This window comes from Schistocerca americana, chromosome 1, assembly GCF_021461395.2.
Source record: "Schistocerca americana isolate TAMUIC-IGC-003095 chromosome 1, iqSchAmer2.1, whole genome shotgun sequence".
Classification (NCBI taxonomy): domain Eukaryota; kingdom Metazoa; phylum Arthropoda; class Insecta; order Orthoptera; family Acrididae; genus Schistocerca; species Schistocerca americana.
In genome coordinates this window covers 932,000,974-932,017,877 of record NC_060119.1, presented here as the reverse complement: position 1 = coordinate 932,017,877, position 16,904 = coordinate 932,000,974, and the positions used below count along the sequence as shown (strand labels likewise).

At 40.0% G+C, this 16,904-nt stretch overlaps 1 protein-coding gene across 5 annotated transcripts in view; it reads left to right on the top strand.

Moving 5' to 3' along the window:
* The first annotated feature begins 493 nt into the window (after positions 1 to 493).
* The window catches only part of LOC124615405 (calcium-transporting ATPase sarcoplasmic/endoplasmic reticulum type), a 92,421-nt gene continuing 76,010 nt past the window's right edge, over positions 494 to 16,904 (top strand). For 4 of the 5 annotated variants that reach the window (XR_006979789.1, XM_047143279.1, XM_047143288.1 and 1 more), the window contains exons 1-2: positions 494 to 702; positions 3,951 to 4,137. Coding sequence is in view for 4 of the 5 variants with exons in the window: in XM_047143279.1 (XP_046999235.1) it covers positions 4,020 to 4,137 (118 nt within the window). In the remaining variant the exon portion in view is untranslated. Of the gene's footprint in view, positions 703 to 2,548; positions 2,571 to 3,950; positions 4,138 to 16,904 lie in introns of those variants that run through there. The other variant, XM_047143269.1, reaches the window with a different exon arrangement.

Sequence of the window (16,904 nt, the reverse complement as noted above, 5' to 3'; positions counted from 1 at the left end):
GTCGAAGGACAGAAGTAAACGGCACGTGTGAAGCTTGCGTTGCTGTGAGGATGGCGACAGTGTTTGCAAGGCCATACGTGTTATGTCTACCAACTGGTAATGACATTCCTCTCCAACTAGTGCTACATATGCTCGGTCCCTTCCGTAGAAAAGGCAATATGCTCATAAGACTTCGCTGAAATCATGAGCAGCCTAGCAAATTACCCAAGACATTGTGCAATATGAGAAACAAACAGCTGCCAATTCACGCCGCCCGGCAACCATTTATTATCAGCCGGACGCAATTAAGGGTGGATTCTGAGAAGAAAGAAAGGCTTCGCCTTGCGAGTTATTTGTTGGCTAATCAAAAATACGCGAGCGTCCTGGCCGCTCACGGCTCGAGTGAAGTGCGGCTGCTCGGTGGAAGGGGTTTTTGGCAGATGCCCCTCGAGCTTTTAGAGTTTCGCGACAGATGGCGCGCGTGCGGAGCTTATTTAAGTGCGGACCGCCTTGTAATGGTGCCCCGTTTCGTCCAGCAGCGCAGGCGTTGCCTTTTTTTATATACATATTTCGGGAGTTTTTGAGTGTTATGATAAAAGGGGTTTAGCGCAAACCCAGGAACTAGGGGCCCCTGAGTGAGTTTAAGTAACCCTTTTTATTGTGATCAAAAATCTTGCCGAAACAAGTGCAACAGGGACCACACTAACTCTCAAGTGTTTATAGGTAAGTTCAGTGTCCTTTATAGGTGACTTACTATGTTAAGAGATCCTACACCAACGACGCGGAGTGATGAAATGAAGCCAACGAGGATTGTAGCGGTGAAGATAAAGTGCGCGGTCTATGTACTTGGAGTGTGCCGTTAACATTGGGCGTCGAGTGCGGAGAGCGGACGCGACACGAAGGGAAGTGCCACAACCTCTGGCTCTGACATCGATAGTCCGTCAGTGCGGCCGCCTTTCTTATACGACATTTCAACGCGCTGGATACGTGCATCAACAAGTATGCTGTGCAAGCGTTTAAGTTGGCAACACTGTCAAGTTCCTGCAATCTGGCGGTGTTTATTTCGTATTCCTAGTTCCTGTTCTCCAGACTGTTGCTGAAACAGAGGAATCAGGGCGAAATGGAGAAAGATAAAAGGGAATTGACAGTTTATGTAGGATATCTGAAATTTTCTTCCTGATTGTCTGGAAATGTAGAGGACTTTCGTGCCTAGTCTCTAGTTGTTCTTCATCCGAATCTACCAACAATTCACTGAGCTGTCTTCAAATTTGTTCGTAATTAAATAGTGGCACCATTTGAAATGACCCATTCCGAAGGACAGCAGGCGAATCGTTTTTGAGTATTGTCTCTAGCCTGATTCAACAAGGAGTATCACAACAACGCTGTGAAAGATTTGGCAGAATAAAGCTTTTTTTTAATTAACTAAAGCCTAATTAGGTTACGGAAGGTTCTGTTAAAAAAATGCGTATGGTCAGTGAATCCTTGCCAAAAATGCTTCAGTGCTTTCACTAGCTTAAAGACGAACACTTTTGATGTTTAATTCCCGTTATATCACCGCATCGACATTACAAAAAGCGCTTTGCGCATGCCAAGGCACTTACCTGTAAGCTGCCAAGCTTCGTTCTCCTTGACAATCATTGTGATTTCATCTCTGAAATCTTGTGCATAAGTTTTTTCATTCCTTTGGACTCAGTGAATGTTGTGCAGTGGTCAGAAACATTTTCGTTCGTTTGTAAAAAATTACAGCTAATTTTTAAACGCGTTTTTCGAGCTCACGTCTGCTTATGGAAAGATGAATGAATCGTTTCGATGTTATTGGTTTGACTCCCCCAGTTGAAGCAATGCAAATGAAATTCCACTCTTCTGGTTTGCTGCCAATATTTTTGTTGAATATAAGATTAGAAGACCTGAATGAAATCATTCATTTGCATGCTGCACGAATCAAAATGTGAGTTATTTGTAGACTTTTTATCGTAAGATTTTCTGTAGGAATATGAGCAATATGAAGCTAATATTAAATGACTGCGTTATAAATTACAAAAGAAAGGAAAAGAATATGGTTTGTCAGAACCTTTCAGCCGAATATGCAGCTTTTCTAGTTTAGTACCGTACAAAGTCATGAAAATGCTCTATAAAGCGGAACGGCTGCTACCTTTAAGAAAGTGTTTGTAGCCCTGTGTTTTGTCCATTGTATACTGTATGAACCTTCCTTGCGTAATATTGTGTGGTGCTCCGTTAATGCCAACCACGAAACAGTGCTCGGGAATGTTTTGGCAGGGCTTAGCGAATATGTCACTCGCCTGGGACCAAATAGTTCATGGGAAGCCTAAGTTAAAAATGGTCTACCTCGCTCTTCGTCCCCTCCCCCCTCCCCCATTTTCCCCTCCTACCTTGTCTATTGGCACATCGTGTTCTAGCTACACTTGCCAAAATAATTAAGAAAGCCATCCCAATGCGCTAAAAGTGTTCGCTCCTGGCAAGCGATTTGGCAGCATGGCTCTTTCCCGGGGGAAATGATGAGGCGGTCCAAGCGGACATCTGCAGACTGTGCTCGGATTTTAAGTTGGCCGCCGGTTCAGCACATAGCACAGGTGATACTTTATACCTATGGAATTATGGTAGTTAAGAATTTTCATTAAACCCAGCCATGATGTATATTTGCAAATGTGTTGCTTTTAGGATCATTCAATAGAATGATGACTCGTTGGAAAATTTATCTTCAGTCAACGCAGTTGTAGGAATTGTAGAGTGCGAGTTCGATATTTGCGAATAATTACGACCAGTAGACGATGTTACATTATATTACGACTACCCAAGATTTATTGACCATAGGTGAATAGCAAGTTTCAAAAATGGTATTTGCAGTTCGTAATATAGTTTCTAGCGATTCGTGTCTTATCGGTTGCTCTCTGCAAACTGAAATACCAAAGAGTACATACACGTAGCACATAAATGACATAGTCGCTACGATAACACATTTGAAAGCTCCGCCGTAGCAACAGCTAGAAACGACAGAAGCAGTGCGCCAATCAGGTTCGACCACATGAGACACACCGGTTTCGAAACACTCATTTAGCGTAGCATCTGTTATGCAACCTTAGAGTTCAGGTGTAAGTTTGTGAGGACGTAAAATCATTTTGATTTTGTTTGAGGGAACCAGATGTACTAACTAACGACGTTTGCGGTTTCGGAATAATTCAGAACAGTTGAGTAACGTAGTGGTAGTGCCGAAAGCGGCCACCAGACAGCAGAGCCAACTGCTGGGCCTACCGTAAGGCAGTGATGCTGTGAGCAAAATGTGCTAACATGACGTGGTTTTTTGAGAGGGTCTGCGTCAGTTTTAGTTGTGTTTATTTATGATATTAATTATATCAGTTCTTCCCAATTTTTGTGTTTTTGAGTGCTCCTTCAGTGCTTTGAAGGTCTAGTTAAAGAGTTGTTCTGTGCCAAGTTTCTTGCAAAAGAGGTAATACGGGTAAGTTTCTACAATCTCATTTCCGGTTTTAGGAGCGCAGCATGTTTCTGTTTGTCATTACAAAGGAAGCTTCGTAGCATATTGTTTTCATGATTATTATTTTGTAGTATGCGAATCTGAAAGCGTCCGTTGCGCCTGCCACTTTAGAAAGTTAGACATGCTGACTTTTTGAGAAAATGTTGATCTGGCAGTACGCAGATGAAAATAACACTGAAGTTCAGCTCATTGCCTCTATTCTTAACTTGCGAAATCAGTCCTTGTGCAGCGATAAACTTGAACGATATTGTTAGTTTTTTTGTCATCTAACCGAACAGTCCGGTTAGTGGAATAGGCACTTTATGTATCATTTCCTGCGTATTATTATCGGGCATTATAAGCAAAAGGAAATACATGCTGTTATCTGTGTAGTGTAAACATAGCTTACATTCTCAAATTGATTCCTGGAATAATTATTATGATGTAACTAATGATGGGTCTTTTTCCTCATGTCTTACAGAACTATTGCTGCAAGTGCGTTAATGAACACAAGAAATAGCTCGTGAAGTGCACTAGAAACTGAGTGGCCATGGAGGACGCTCACGTGAAGACTGTGGAGGAGGTAGTAAATTACTTCAATGTTGATATAGATAGAGGCCTCACGCTAGATCAAGTGAAGAAGTACCAGGAGAAGTATGGCCCTAATGGTAAGTGCCTGATATTTCTTTCCATAACATAACCAGAAAATTGTGTTAAACTTCTAGTCTAGAGATTGGGATTGTTTTCATCATATTGGGTAAACAATGAACTTCGCATACCCATGTATATGTAGATGAATTCCTAGTGTCAAGATCCAGTGTAAGTGTTTTTCCAACTTGGGTAAATTCTGTGTCGATAACAAGCACTTCTGACGTTACTTGAACAGACTTACCGTGTTATGACTATACTGAAACAAATCGCTGCAGCTGTAGTGTAGGTAAACTGTAGTTTCGCTCTCCTACTACTTACACATTTATTCTGAGATTTACTGGCTACCTTTGTTTCAGTTAATCTTTTACAAATAGCAGAGTTAAGTTTTATCAATGCAAGAAAAAGTAAAGCACTGCAGTGTAATTTGCTTTGTTAATTTTGATTTTGTGCCTCAAATCAAGTGGGATAGTACATTAATTGTGGCACTAAACAATCATTAGGAAGATGCAGGGTTAATACCACTTTCCAGCCACTCCTGTTTAGGTTTTCTGTGATTTTTCAAAATCATTTGCAAGAAAAGTCATTGTGGTTACTCTGAAAGGGACTGTGCTGATTTCCTTATATATTTTTTAATTTGAGATTATCCTCCATCCCTCATTTTATCATTGTTAATCAAATGTTAAACTATGAACTTTCTTCTTGCTCTGATCGTTCTATTTCTGCAAAGATGATCACTTTTGTATTGTTTATATGAGTGTAGTTTATGATGATACTTATTTAGGCAGCATTAATTTGCTTTGTCTGCTGTGTCAGTAACAGGAAAGGAGAAAGGTTACTTATGTCTTGCGTCTCTGACAGAAAAGCAGTTGCTGGTGTGATTGCTGCTAATTATTCAGGGTAATAATGTGTATTTTAGTAGACAACTTGAAGAATTCTCCACCAGTAGCTCTGCTTTTCAGTTTATTTTAAATTGACTTGGTTTTGTAGTTTTGATAGATACACAACACCTTTGGTGGTCATTGGTTGTTTGCCACTATAATAACATTAATATGCTGAGGTGCAATTCATTTGCAAAGGGAGGCTGGATACACCTTTCTTGTGTGACTTGTCCTTCTGTGCATTTCCTGTATTGTGGATCCTCAGCAGGTCAGCTTAGAGGCAATGAAAGGGTTTTCTGACATGTTTTGTTAGGTTTGTAACCAGATGGGTCATGGAGTTAGTGTGTTAGAAACACACTTTAGGACTTTCCTTTTCATGAGCAAGTTTAGAGAATCCTTATTAACTCGGAATGCCTACAGACTCCGTTACTTTCATTATCCAATCGTCTTGATAGAAAAATGTCATTAAGAGCTTGCTGCTTGAAATAGAATTGTTTAAAATGCCTGCCTGTGAATGAAACAGAAAGAATAATCTCATATTATGATGCAACTGTGTGACTGAAAGTTAGTGCTCTGCCTTGTGAATACACTTAGCTCTCTTTAATTTTCTGTTAACTAACTAATTTTTAACACAAGTATCATTATTCCATTGCACTACTCACTGTTGTATTTAGTAAATAGCCATCTATTAAAAATTGTTTGTACAGGATAACAGCTCTTAACTGTTAATTCAGCTTACTAGTAAGTCATGACAAGATGCTTTTATTAAGCCTAAGATCCACAACTATACTGTGCATTTCATACTTATGTGCTTGGCAGAGGATTTTTGCACCAGCTCCAGACTATTTTTCTACCATTCCACTCCTTAACAGTGGAAGGGGAAAACAAAAGTGTAAATGTTTGTGTATGAGCTTTGATTTCTCCTATTTTATTATGATTATCATTTCTTGCTTCATAGGTTGACAACAGTACAGTATTTCCACATTCAGAGAATAAAGGTGGTGGCTGAAATATCATGAAAAGATAACGCAGCAACACAAAATGCCTTTGTTTTAATGATTGACACACCAACATGTTTATCGTATCTGTGTCATTTTCTCCCCTATTTTGTGGTAATACAAAACGGGCTGCCCTTCTTTGGACTTTTTTGATGTCTTCTATCAGTCCCATACAGCACAGCAGTACTCTAGCAGAGGCTGAATAAGTGTAGTGTTGGCAGTCTCTTTTTGGGGTCCTGTTGCATGTTCTCAGTGTTCTGCCAACAACACAATCTTTAGTTTACCTTCCCACTATTCAAGTTGTCTGTAATTGTGATTCCTAAGTGTTTAGTCGAACTGACAGCCTTGAACATTTGTCTAGTTTATCATTTAACTGAAATTTAATGGTTACAACCCCAAGGTTGCAGTGCTATATAATACATGGTCCTAATGGAGACACTATGCCCTTACCTTTCACCCACCTTCAAACTGGCATAGCCAGTCAGTTATAGGGGAATCCACAGATTGAAGTGGACTCCAAACTGCAGTGCAACATAACAATGTTCACATTGACAAATTGCTGCTTACAGTAAAATACACAGCAAGTGACAAAAAACTCCTAGGGCCAACTGGGATTGAACCCTAGACCCTTGGATTTGTAGCCTGGCAGTCCACTCAATCACACTAAACAGTCTTATGAAACAAACTGAATGTAGTTTGAAATAGAGAGAAATAACAGAGGCTGAGCAATGGTTCTCTTTATGTTTTTCAGTAAATATTTTGTGGTATAGCTAGTGCAGAAACCTCCCTCCCTCCCCCCCCCCCCCCCCCCCCCCCCCCCCCATAATTTTCCTACCCCAACACATTGAATTCAGTTCACAAAACATGAATACATATCTCTCAGTGATGAAAATGTTAAGATTAGCCTCCTGTTCTTTTGAACTGACTCTGCACTAACCTGTTCGAATCATTGAGGAACTATGACTGAGCAGGAATGCAATAGGCCCATATTGTAGCTTTGAGTCAGTCTGTAAGTTGTTGTTAAGTAGTCATGGCCATTAATCATAGAACAGTATTTTTAATTTATATTTTCACTGCCTCAAAAATTTTACTATATCATATAAATTGACTGTGGTACATATTCAAAGCAAGGGTGAAAAATTTCTTAAGTTATTCTTTGGGTTTGGATTTTTTATGCAGATGACAAAAAATGAATATTGGGCACAAATTCTACAAAAATCTCTTAAAAGTTCAGTTGATTGAAAATGCATAGTTGCAGAAAACGGCTCTAAATTATACACTGATGGCTGTAGTTTCACTTTGTTAACCCCTAATTAATGACTTAATCTACTGTTTTTATAAAATGCAAAAAAAAAAGGGAATTGTTTGTGTAACAGTAGACAGTCACGTGAGATATCCTAGTGTTCTTGTTTCAACACTGACCCATAGAATAAAATTCTTAACCCCTTATGTTGTCTGTTGTTTCTTCCAGTTGCAAGTTTGTCCTGCTTTTGCTGTAACATGATTTTCGTATTCTGTCAGTCAGAATATTAATTTTCTGTATTCACATTTACAGTTGTGTACATGAAAGTTTCAGTTTTCTGTTTTCATTGTGATATCAGATGAGGTAAAATTCAAGATTTGTCAGAGGAAAACCACTGCAGTCTAGAGTAGAAAGAGCTAAAAAGGCCACAGCCAATTCTTTTTTGCATCTTTATTAAATACCATGGTATTCAACAGAAAATTCACTAATACAAATTAAACTCAGAGTAATTTGCACCCTAATTCTAAGTAATTGGTAGAAAAAATAGTGCTGTGGTACAGCTACCCAATTGATTATATGGGAAGAAATAGGGTTCAACATCTCATTCAGTCATCCTGGTTTAGGTTTTTCATTATTTCCTAAATTGCTTCAGGGTGAGGAGTCACTGGTTTCGTTCACAAAAACATCTGAAGATTCTTTGTTGCTTGTTAGCATTGGTTTTTCCAGTTAACAGCAAGTGAATGTCTGAATGAGTACCATATTATGTAATTTACATTATGTGAGTAGTTACTTAGTCATGAAAAATACATATATTGGAAATTTAATACATTTTTGCGTTTTTGTGGAATTGCTAGTAGTGACACATCTCTACATTCTTCCATCTGTTGTCATTCTTCTGAATAGCATATCAAAACCATTCAATCACACTGTATACTATTCATGTCAAAAGGGAACTTCTACATTCTGGATCCATTTCCCATCATTGCAAGTTGTGTAGTTTCTTCTGACATTTAAGATTCAGTTGTTATAGTTATGAATATTTTCTGAGATTTTATAAAAAGTTACCAGTTTCTTTTCTGCTATCACTATTTTATTGGGTCTGTGATGGTATTTCAGCATAAATTCTGCAAAATAATTTTTAGTACAGTAGACTAGTGGACTTAATTCTTGTGTTGAGTTTTTTAATATCAGGGTTTTGTTACTTGCCCTTTTAAGTACACAAAATAATTAATACCATATTTTATGCTTACTAAAGATTGAACATCTTAGTTAATCATTTCATACTTTCATCCAGATGTGGATCACATTTCATCGATATCATTGATAGTTAAAAAGTGAATAGGGCTGTATAGATACTGGAAAAGGGCTGCAAGTGAATATGTAACTTAGAAAAGATGGGATTTTTTTAGTCTCTATTTCTTCATCTGTGGTATATTTTGTATTGTATGGTGTACATTATGTCTGGCACATGGAGCACTGTAGGAATTTTCTTATTTTGATCTTCTTGCTAGCTGAAAAAGGGCACCATGAAACCGTCTCTTGAGAGGTAAGATTTTACAATGTAAGATGCCCTTGATGTATCGTTGTGTTGTCAGAGTTCCCTCAGTTACAGCCAGCAGTAACCTGAAGTCCTACCAGATGGCTCTCCATGCGATGACGCCAGGAATAGCACCACTTTCCCCTCTCCAAAACATTGGAAGGATCATACTCTACACTGTTGAAGTCATACTTGCTGACTGTGATCATTTGGCATAGTGCAGAACCACAATTCATTGCTGAACACAATCCAACATTATCATCAGTTCATGCTTCTCAGCCATGGCACCACTGTAAAGATAGCCATTTGTATTGTTGTGTTAATCGCATCTTACGCATAAGATTGTAATTCTCTAGTCCAGCTGCCGCTAGTTTCCGACGTATGGTGCATGGTGACACAGAATGTTGCAGGAAATCAGTTACTTGGTCTTGGATGGCAGGTGCAGATGTGAAGTGGTTGTGATGTGTGTGGAGCACAATACTGTGATCCTAGTTTGTCATAGTCAGGCATGCTCAACTGGAACCAACTATGCAGTCCAGCATTAGGCCACTGTCACATCTGAATGCCTCAAATTCTAACATTGCATGGTTTGCCTGGACAACCAAATGGAAGCCTGCACTGGGTCTCCATTCAGACTCTTTCAGGTGCTTCTAATGCTGTGTCTGTCTCACACGTACATGGCATCTGTTTTCTTCACTGTGATCCCTCAGCATCCGACACTGCTCACCCTTCTTATATATCATATTATGTTCTTTGTCACGTGAAAAGGGAATTTCTGTATTCAGGATCCCTTTCCCATCATTACGTGTGGTGTAGTCCTCTCTCTCTCTCTCTCTCTCTCTCTCTCTCTCTCTCTCTCTCTCTCTCTCTCTCTGTGTGTGTGTGTGTGTGTGTGTGTGTGTGTGTGTGTGTGTGTGTGTGTGTGTGTGTGTGTCGAAGGGGGGGGGGGGGGGGGAGACTGATTTGAAGATGTAGTTTTCAAAAATGTAAGAGTAGATATGGGAGTTGCTTGAAATTTATGGAACATTTTTTCATGTGGCAAGTTCTCTTTCATAGGTCTTTCTCATTCAAAAGAGTAAATTTCATTTCATTTTGATGTTTAGTCTAATGGTATCATTCTGATTACAATGAGGACACTTCAAACATTAAATGGACTCTTTTTTAAATTTTTGAACGTAGTGCTCTTATTTTGTAGTTTCAAATGTTTTTAATGGTGACCAACTGATGTAAAATCTCATCTACATGCAAATTAAACCTACTTTTTATGTGACCTTATATCACCCTGTCCTGCAGCATTACCAAATCTGTAGCTGGGCCTTGGTTTATGCTGAAACATAAGGAAACTGCTGGTTTCCAATGTGGGAAGAAAGTGTTTGACTCGTGACAATTAAGTTGACTGTCAGTATCCAATTCGGATCATGCGTGTATGCAACATTACCAGTCATCTAACCTGGTTGGAGTATGTTGCCATTGATAGACAATTCATGTGTGGTGTTGAAATCACTTATTAGAGTTCCAATATGTGAAGTGGCTGCTAACAAATGAATTTACCTAGTTAATTTCCGTATCCACCACATATGTGTGTAAAGATATTTAATACTGTTCAAAGACCTGTCAGTAGACCTACTGAGAAAATGTATTATGCAACTATTATGAAACATATGTTATCACTACTGTGCACTTTCAGATTCGTGTGAAAAAGTTCTGTCCCTTGTGCCATGTTGGTTATCATGATTTAGAGAGGAACAATGGTCATCCAGAATGCTCGGAGAATAATTTTATTTCACCAGTGGGAGTGTAAGGAAGTTAACATGACATTGATATTTTGCTAATCAAAAATATTGATCAACTGAAAGGGCATACAGTTAACATTATGCATACATCCATGAAATGTAAGGGATGTTTTCATCTTGAAGGAGTAGACTGAAGTTGCTTTGGACAAGATCAACAGCATGTAGGATAGCAGTTAATTTAAGATCTGCGATACCTGTTGGGTGGAGGGGTGTTAATTGTTGCAAAGTATTGCATTTTCGCGAATGAACTATTTTTTAGCAGCTTTACGAGCGAATAGGGGTCGCGTATAATAATTTGTATGTATTTTACTGTATCGGGAATTGCACGAGGCCTTGATATTGCACATCTCTTTGGCGAGCAGCAGATGGCTGTGATAAGTGCGGACCGGCCGATGTGTGGTCTACTTTCTATGTTTACCGTCGCCGATGGCGGCGCACGTCAGGCCGTCGGAGTTATTTCAAGGCATGAACGGGACGCGCGCCTGCCAGCCAGGTCTCCGTTATCTGCGCGCTAGCCACTACGCGAGCCGCACAAATACCAGCCAACCCCAGCGGCAGCTTCAGCCGTCCTATGAGTGCAGTAGTCCTCTCTCTCTCTCTCTCTCTCTCTCTCTCTCTCTCCCACCACACACACACACACACACACACACACACACACACACACACACACACACAATAATGTAAGCATATGTACGTGTACACTTGAGCGTTAGCGTTTCTATACTCATTGAGAACTCACCAGAATTTTAAACCGACTGTTTACCAATTCATATGCGTAACTAAAGCTTATGGACAATGTTTCGATGTGTCGTACTTTCAGATGTTGACTCGTTGGGATCGATTTCATGCTAAATCAGTTGTATGTATCGTGTGCACATTTTACAACCTCCCTAATTTCTAATTACTGTGCACACAGTGTTCTTACTCCAGAGTAACTTCTTACAAGCTAGTTTTAAAGGATTAGCGATGTCACTAGGGGGCGGAGAACATAGTGGGAGGGGGGGGGCGGGGAGGGGGTGAGCGGGGAGACGAATCGACAAGGACCTTAGTGATTTAAGCAACATATCAAGAAATGTCTCGCTCTTTCAGTGAGTGAGGGTCGTGTCTTAAATGCGCTACCTAACTCGTTGCGCATATAGTTGTGTAAAAATTTAAGACTTACTAGTTTTCGTAAGATTGACGTTCTCAGTTTCGACAGTATCCGTGAATAACCATAAGGTATACATGTGAAAAAAGTACTTTCGCATGGAAGAGAGATTATTTGGGCAGTAATTAATACACCAAAAATGTACGAGAATGGTAAGCCTAAGGCAGTTTCACCACATCATTACAATAAGGAAGAGTGATGTTTAGATAAACCACAAAACGCGTAAAACTATATAGTCGTTCGTCTGTTTTCACGATGATATAAACTGAACATGCTGAGTCTTATACTGCGCTTCATTTCTCAACTTCTTGTTTTAAGTAAACCTAATGCAAGTTGAAAGTCGAATAAATAATCATAAATACAACACACGGGTGCTCTTCCCAAGCCAATGCCTCCAAAAAATTACTCCAGGCGGAAAGTTCCGTCAAGAATGTCACATTCGACTCTCTCCTGCATCATAACAACACACCATTCGTTTCCAGGGAAATGCTAAGATGATTCATTCGAGAAAGATACGGCGATGAAGCGTTAAACACTGATATTCCTTTTTCTTACCTTTTATTTTCCCGTGTAAAGTACAATAATGTGTAGTAAGATTGTAATAGAAATCAACCGTTCTGATTCACGAACTTGATTTGTTGTTTTTAACCGTTGCCGTATTCAGACAGTGTTCAGATAATATGTCAAACCACGTTAATTTGTTACTTTATTGACGCATATTTCCTGCTGTGTTTAACTTTTCCGCGACGATGCTGGGATACTTTTCCAAAGAATTTTGTACACATTGGAGAAATAATTTTTTGTAAGCAACAAGTAGATGTTTTATGACTTCTTACATGATCTACGCAGTTAGACCTTTGAACTATTGCCTTAGACACCTGTCATACACTGACCACATTGTATTCACAGATGAGTCTTAACATTTTAGGTATTGTAGTATAGTTCGTTTTGCCGGATGGGGGACATGTAGTATTTCTATATTACTTGAGAAGAATAGTGCAAACTATTCGGTTCCTTTCCCATATATTGACAGTGCTTCTAAACTGAGACCAATGGAAAAATTAATATCATGCGATAAAGGAATTCGTTTAAAACAGCATTTGTAGTTGAGTAAATAAATTCGTAGGATGAAGGCCGTAAACTAAAGAAACGCGATTTTCCGCATATTTAATATTATGAATGTCACTAACGTCACTCGTGTTGAGAACGGCAGAGAGCGGACAAGGCTGTGATGAAATTTTAACCTAAACATCTGTGTATTTGTCTTTTGTATGTCAGTCACTAGCAATCACATTCGATGGGGTGGATATTTGGCCTTCCACCGATCGTTCTTCTCTTTGTTAACGAGACGTAGTAGTCGGCACAGAAGAGCTACATAACATGCGTCACGGAGGAAGTGAAAGCAGCAAGCGGTGATATGAGAAGACCTTGGGCAAAGAGACGAGCAAATAACGTCAAAAATGACGCCTGTCCTTCGCGGAAGAAGCGTCGCTCGTAATCAGCTGTATCCGCCGTATCATTTCGTGGACTTTCTGCTTCTAATGATGAAAAACTTATCAGTTTAAGGTCACCTTAACGTTTTTTTTAACAGTCCGCAAATACGGACCCAAAATTCGCTTGTCATGTCTGCTTGGTTTGTCACGACGATCCGTGTGCCGAACGCGTCTCTATTTATTAATTCATACGTAATAAACCGGTCTAGATCCAGTATAGCGTTAATGTTAAAAGCCATCGTATCCCCTTATCTGCAGGAAGTTATTATTTCTTAAAGGCGCGTTTATCAGCAGCTTTGTGCGCTGCGATAAAATGACGCCTTGCCATAGGGACTATCTAAAGCAGTGGTCGCATAGCTTCCGGGCCCCAAGTTATCGAATGAAAATTTACTCGCAGAAGTTATACTACATCTACGTTCACCTGCTTTATTTTCTTCATCTTATACTCAACAAATTTTTCTGCTCCTTTAGATTTACGCATTAACTAGTTTTAAACAAATCTGTGCCATTTGGCACCATGTTTTGCCACCAGATTTGTGTGTACTTGCTAGTCACGCTGTTCATCTCTGCCTTTGCCATTGTATGTTGAGTTGCCATCCGTTAGTGATATAACGGTGAAATCGTGGGTCTCTTTTGAAGCAGCCAGTAGATTTTCCGAAATGTAGCTCTTCCATTCGTGATTGAGTTGTCGTTTCATACTTGAACAATTATTTTTCCTATTGTGAAAATGACAAGCTCCTCCTCCATTCGATCATTCTGTACATTGATTTGCTGGTTCATTTGTCTCGTTGTGTTTGCCCCACATAGTTCATAAACCCCATAGTGACCAGTTGTATTCCACAGTACCAAAATTAGCAGCATAAAATTAACTTAGTTGATACTGTCGATCTACTTTCTTTATAAAACTCAAAGAAAATGTGCCCATTTATGTAGCAAATGACCTTCTGGTATTGATCCGTGTTACAGGCTTAGTGTGTTAACAGTACAATCGAATTCTGTCATAGTCTATGTTTCTTGGTAATTTTGTTTTTATACTTTTAATACATTCCTGTTTCTGCAGTGTTCACTGCTGTTGCCTGGCGTAGTAAGCATTGTTACTTCGCAATTATATCGGGGGTGCAGTTACACGTGGTAGCTTTTTCTTCAAGCGTAGAGTCTCTTATGCGTGTTCTTACATGTTGCTTTTAGGGCAAAAGAAAGACAGCTTTTTCGAAACAATCGTGGCACAAAAAAGAAAACGAGGAACTATGTTTGTCGCAACAGCACAGGGAAGACAGCTAATCACCTATCCACCGACCTGGTAGTGTCAGGTGTACGTTATCTGTCGGACGTCAGAAGCGCGTATCATTTACGACACTGTCAAGTGATAAGGAATTTGAGCACGAAATTGAAAACTGATGTCTGTAAATAGTAATTGCGGGCAAGAAATGAAGAAAATTTTAAGACTACAGAAGCTGTAAGTTTAGTTTTCTTCATTTTTGAGTATAATGATGTAATCCAATAACTGTATCCTGTAGGTATTTACTGTTTGGCACAAGCTTCGTTAGATATATGTGTTCCTGTTTCGTGTTTCGCGCCTCTTCCCAACGCCGGTAGCATTTTGGACTGGTGAGTGGCGTTAGACCGTAATTTCTGGAGTATAACGTATCGGCTGTTTTCAGTGGAATTCCACCGAGTATTGCACTAGAGCCTTCATTTAGTGGGTGACGAAGCTACTGTTTAGCTTTAAGAAAATATTTCAATCGATTTTTATTCACGAATTAAGCTACTTGCCGTAGATTCTCTAGTTTTGCGGTGATCAGAATAATGTTATTAAATCATCGCTGCAGGAATATTGAAACGTATCTAAGAATCGTTTTCTCCCGAAGAACGTTTTGAAGTTAACTACTTCCCGTGTTTTCTCAGGACACTCTGGATTCTGTAGCTTTAAATTTGGATCTTCCCCTCTCCCTCTCCCCCCCCCTCTCCCCCCCCCCCCTCCCTCTCTCTCTCTCTCTCTCTCTCTCTCTCTCTCTCTCTCTCTCTCTCTCTCTCTCTCTCTCTAACTGGTTTTAAAAACACTTTCATTTTACTTAGTTTACGGAGATTTGGTGCGCAGCTTGTACAGTAGCTGCGCTAGGGTTCCCACAAAATTGATATTTATAAAATTACCTGTGTTTCAAACGTATATAATGCATGATACTAATTTTAGTGCTTATGAAAAATGCGTAATAGTATATAGAATCATACGGCAAAAGGGACTAATGACTATTGCAGCACATATATTTCAGTATTGTAAGGCGCGACTTGAACAGACAGCTAAAATAGCTCTGTTGAACAGCGTAAGTGGCGTACAGGTGTTGCAGCTGCCTTCCGGCAGTTGTGTGCTGCAGGCCCGTGACCCGACGTCGGCTGCCGCTCGCTTGGCCAGGCGCTATTGAAGCTTCTGACGTCTGAGCGATACCAGACAAACGTGCCGCAAGCTATTTTGGCCGGCCCCTCTCGATCCGCGTCGGAGATGGCTCACTTGAACTGGCTCTAGTCGCCTTCCATGGTCATGTGGGTCGCCGAGGGTGTCACCGCGAAGCACACGTTCTCGAATAAGCTGATGGCACTGGGATGGAAAACCCAATGCTTCCAGCTCATATGCAACTTCATCTCGTTGCGAATGCAGTCTTTAATGTGTAAGCATTGTGTCCTTATAAAATGCACCGTTTCTACACATCGTTGAATCTCGTAGTGGTACAGGAAAATTGTCTCGCGTTGATTCATCATCAATCGCGACGAAACTAATAACTGAGAAAGCGGGGTTACGATCGTTAATGTGACAACTCTAAATTAAAATGGAGATAGATTGGTTGATTCCTGTTGATCACAAGCGTATCAAGTGAAAACTAATCTAAAGGGAATAAGTATGATCAGACAACGGAAAGTCCAGGTTGGAATATCAACGTTCTGAAAAAGAGAGATTGCTACGCACCGTAATGACGACACGTTGAATTCCTTGTGTGAATGTGTGCGTGATCTAAATCTCAGTGTGTAACAATGTTTTGCATTGTGCCTATCTGCAATTCGTCGTGTCAGTTAGTGAAGAACCTATCTTTTTCATTATATTGGAAATAAGAAGTTTACGAGCCACGTGAGTAATAAATATGAGAACGAGGGCGCGTACTCATGCGTGGCGTACGACATGGTAGGTTGCTTGCAAAACCCGGATTGAGCCCTTGTTGGTATAGCGATCGCAGAAATCTCGCGCGTCTTTTTGAGATACGACTGGATTACTGTCGTGAGTTTCAGTACGCATCTGACCGCCAGATAGTGAAGTTCAGAATATATCGCAACTGAGATGCTTGCAGGCCACTCTTCACGATGAATCGAAACCTAACAATCCCTACTGGATGGATACTATTTGAGTGGGCTGGAGAGCGTATCTCCATCGGTTTTATATCGTTATTTTGTGTGTTTCCACTGCGCTGTCAACTTTACAGGGAATGCGCCAACTTATTCTGCTGTTTTATTGCTGTGCGGCATGGGGCACAGTAGCTAAGCCAGAGTTGCATCTATACACAGGCGCGAGAAAAAAGGTGTTCTTGCTCGACGGTGCGACCGAGAAGTAGGTTAGAATGCAATGGCTCCTTTCTTCTTTTTAATAACACACAGTCCTGGGATTAATTTAGTAAATTGATTTCCAGTAGTCTGAAAATCATCCCAGTCTT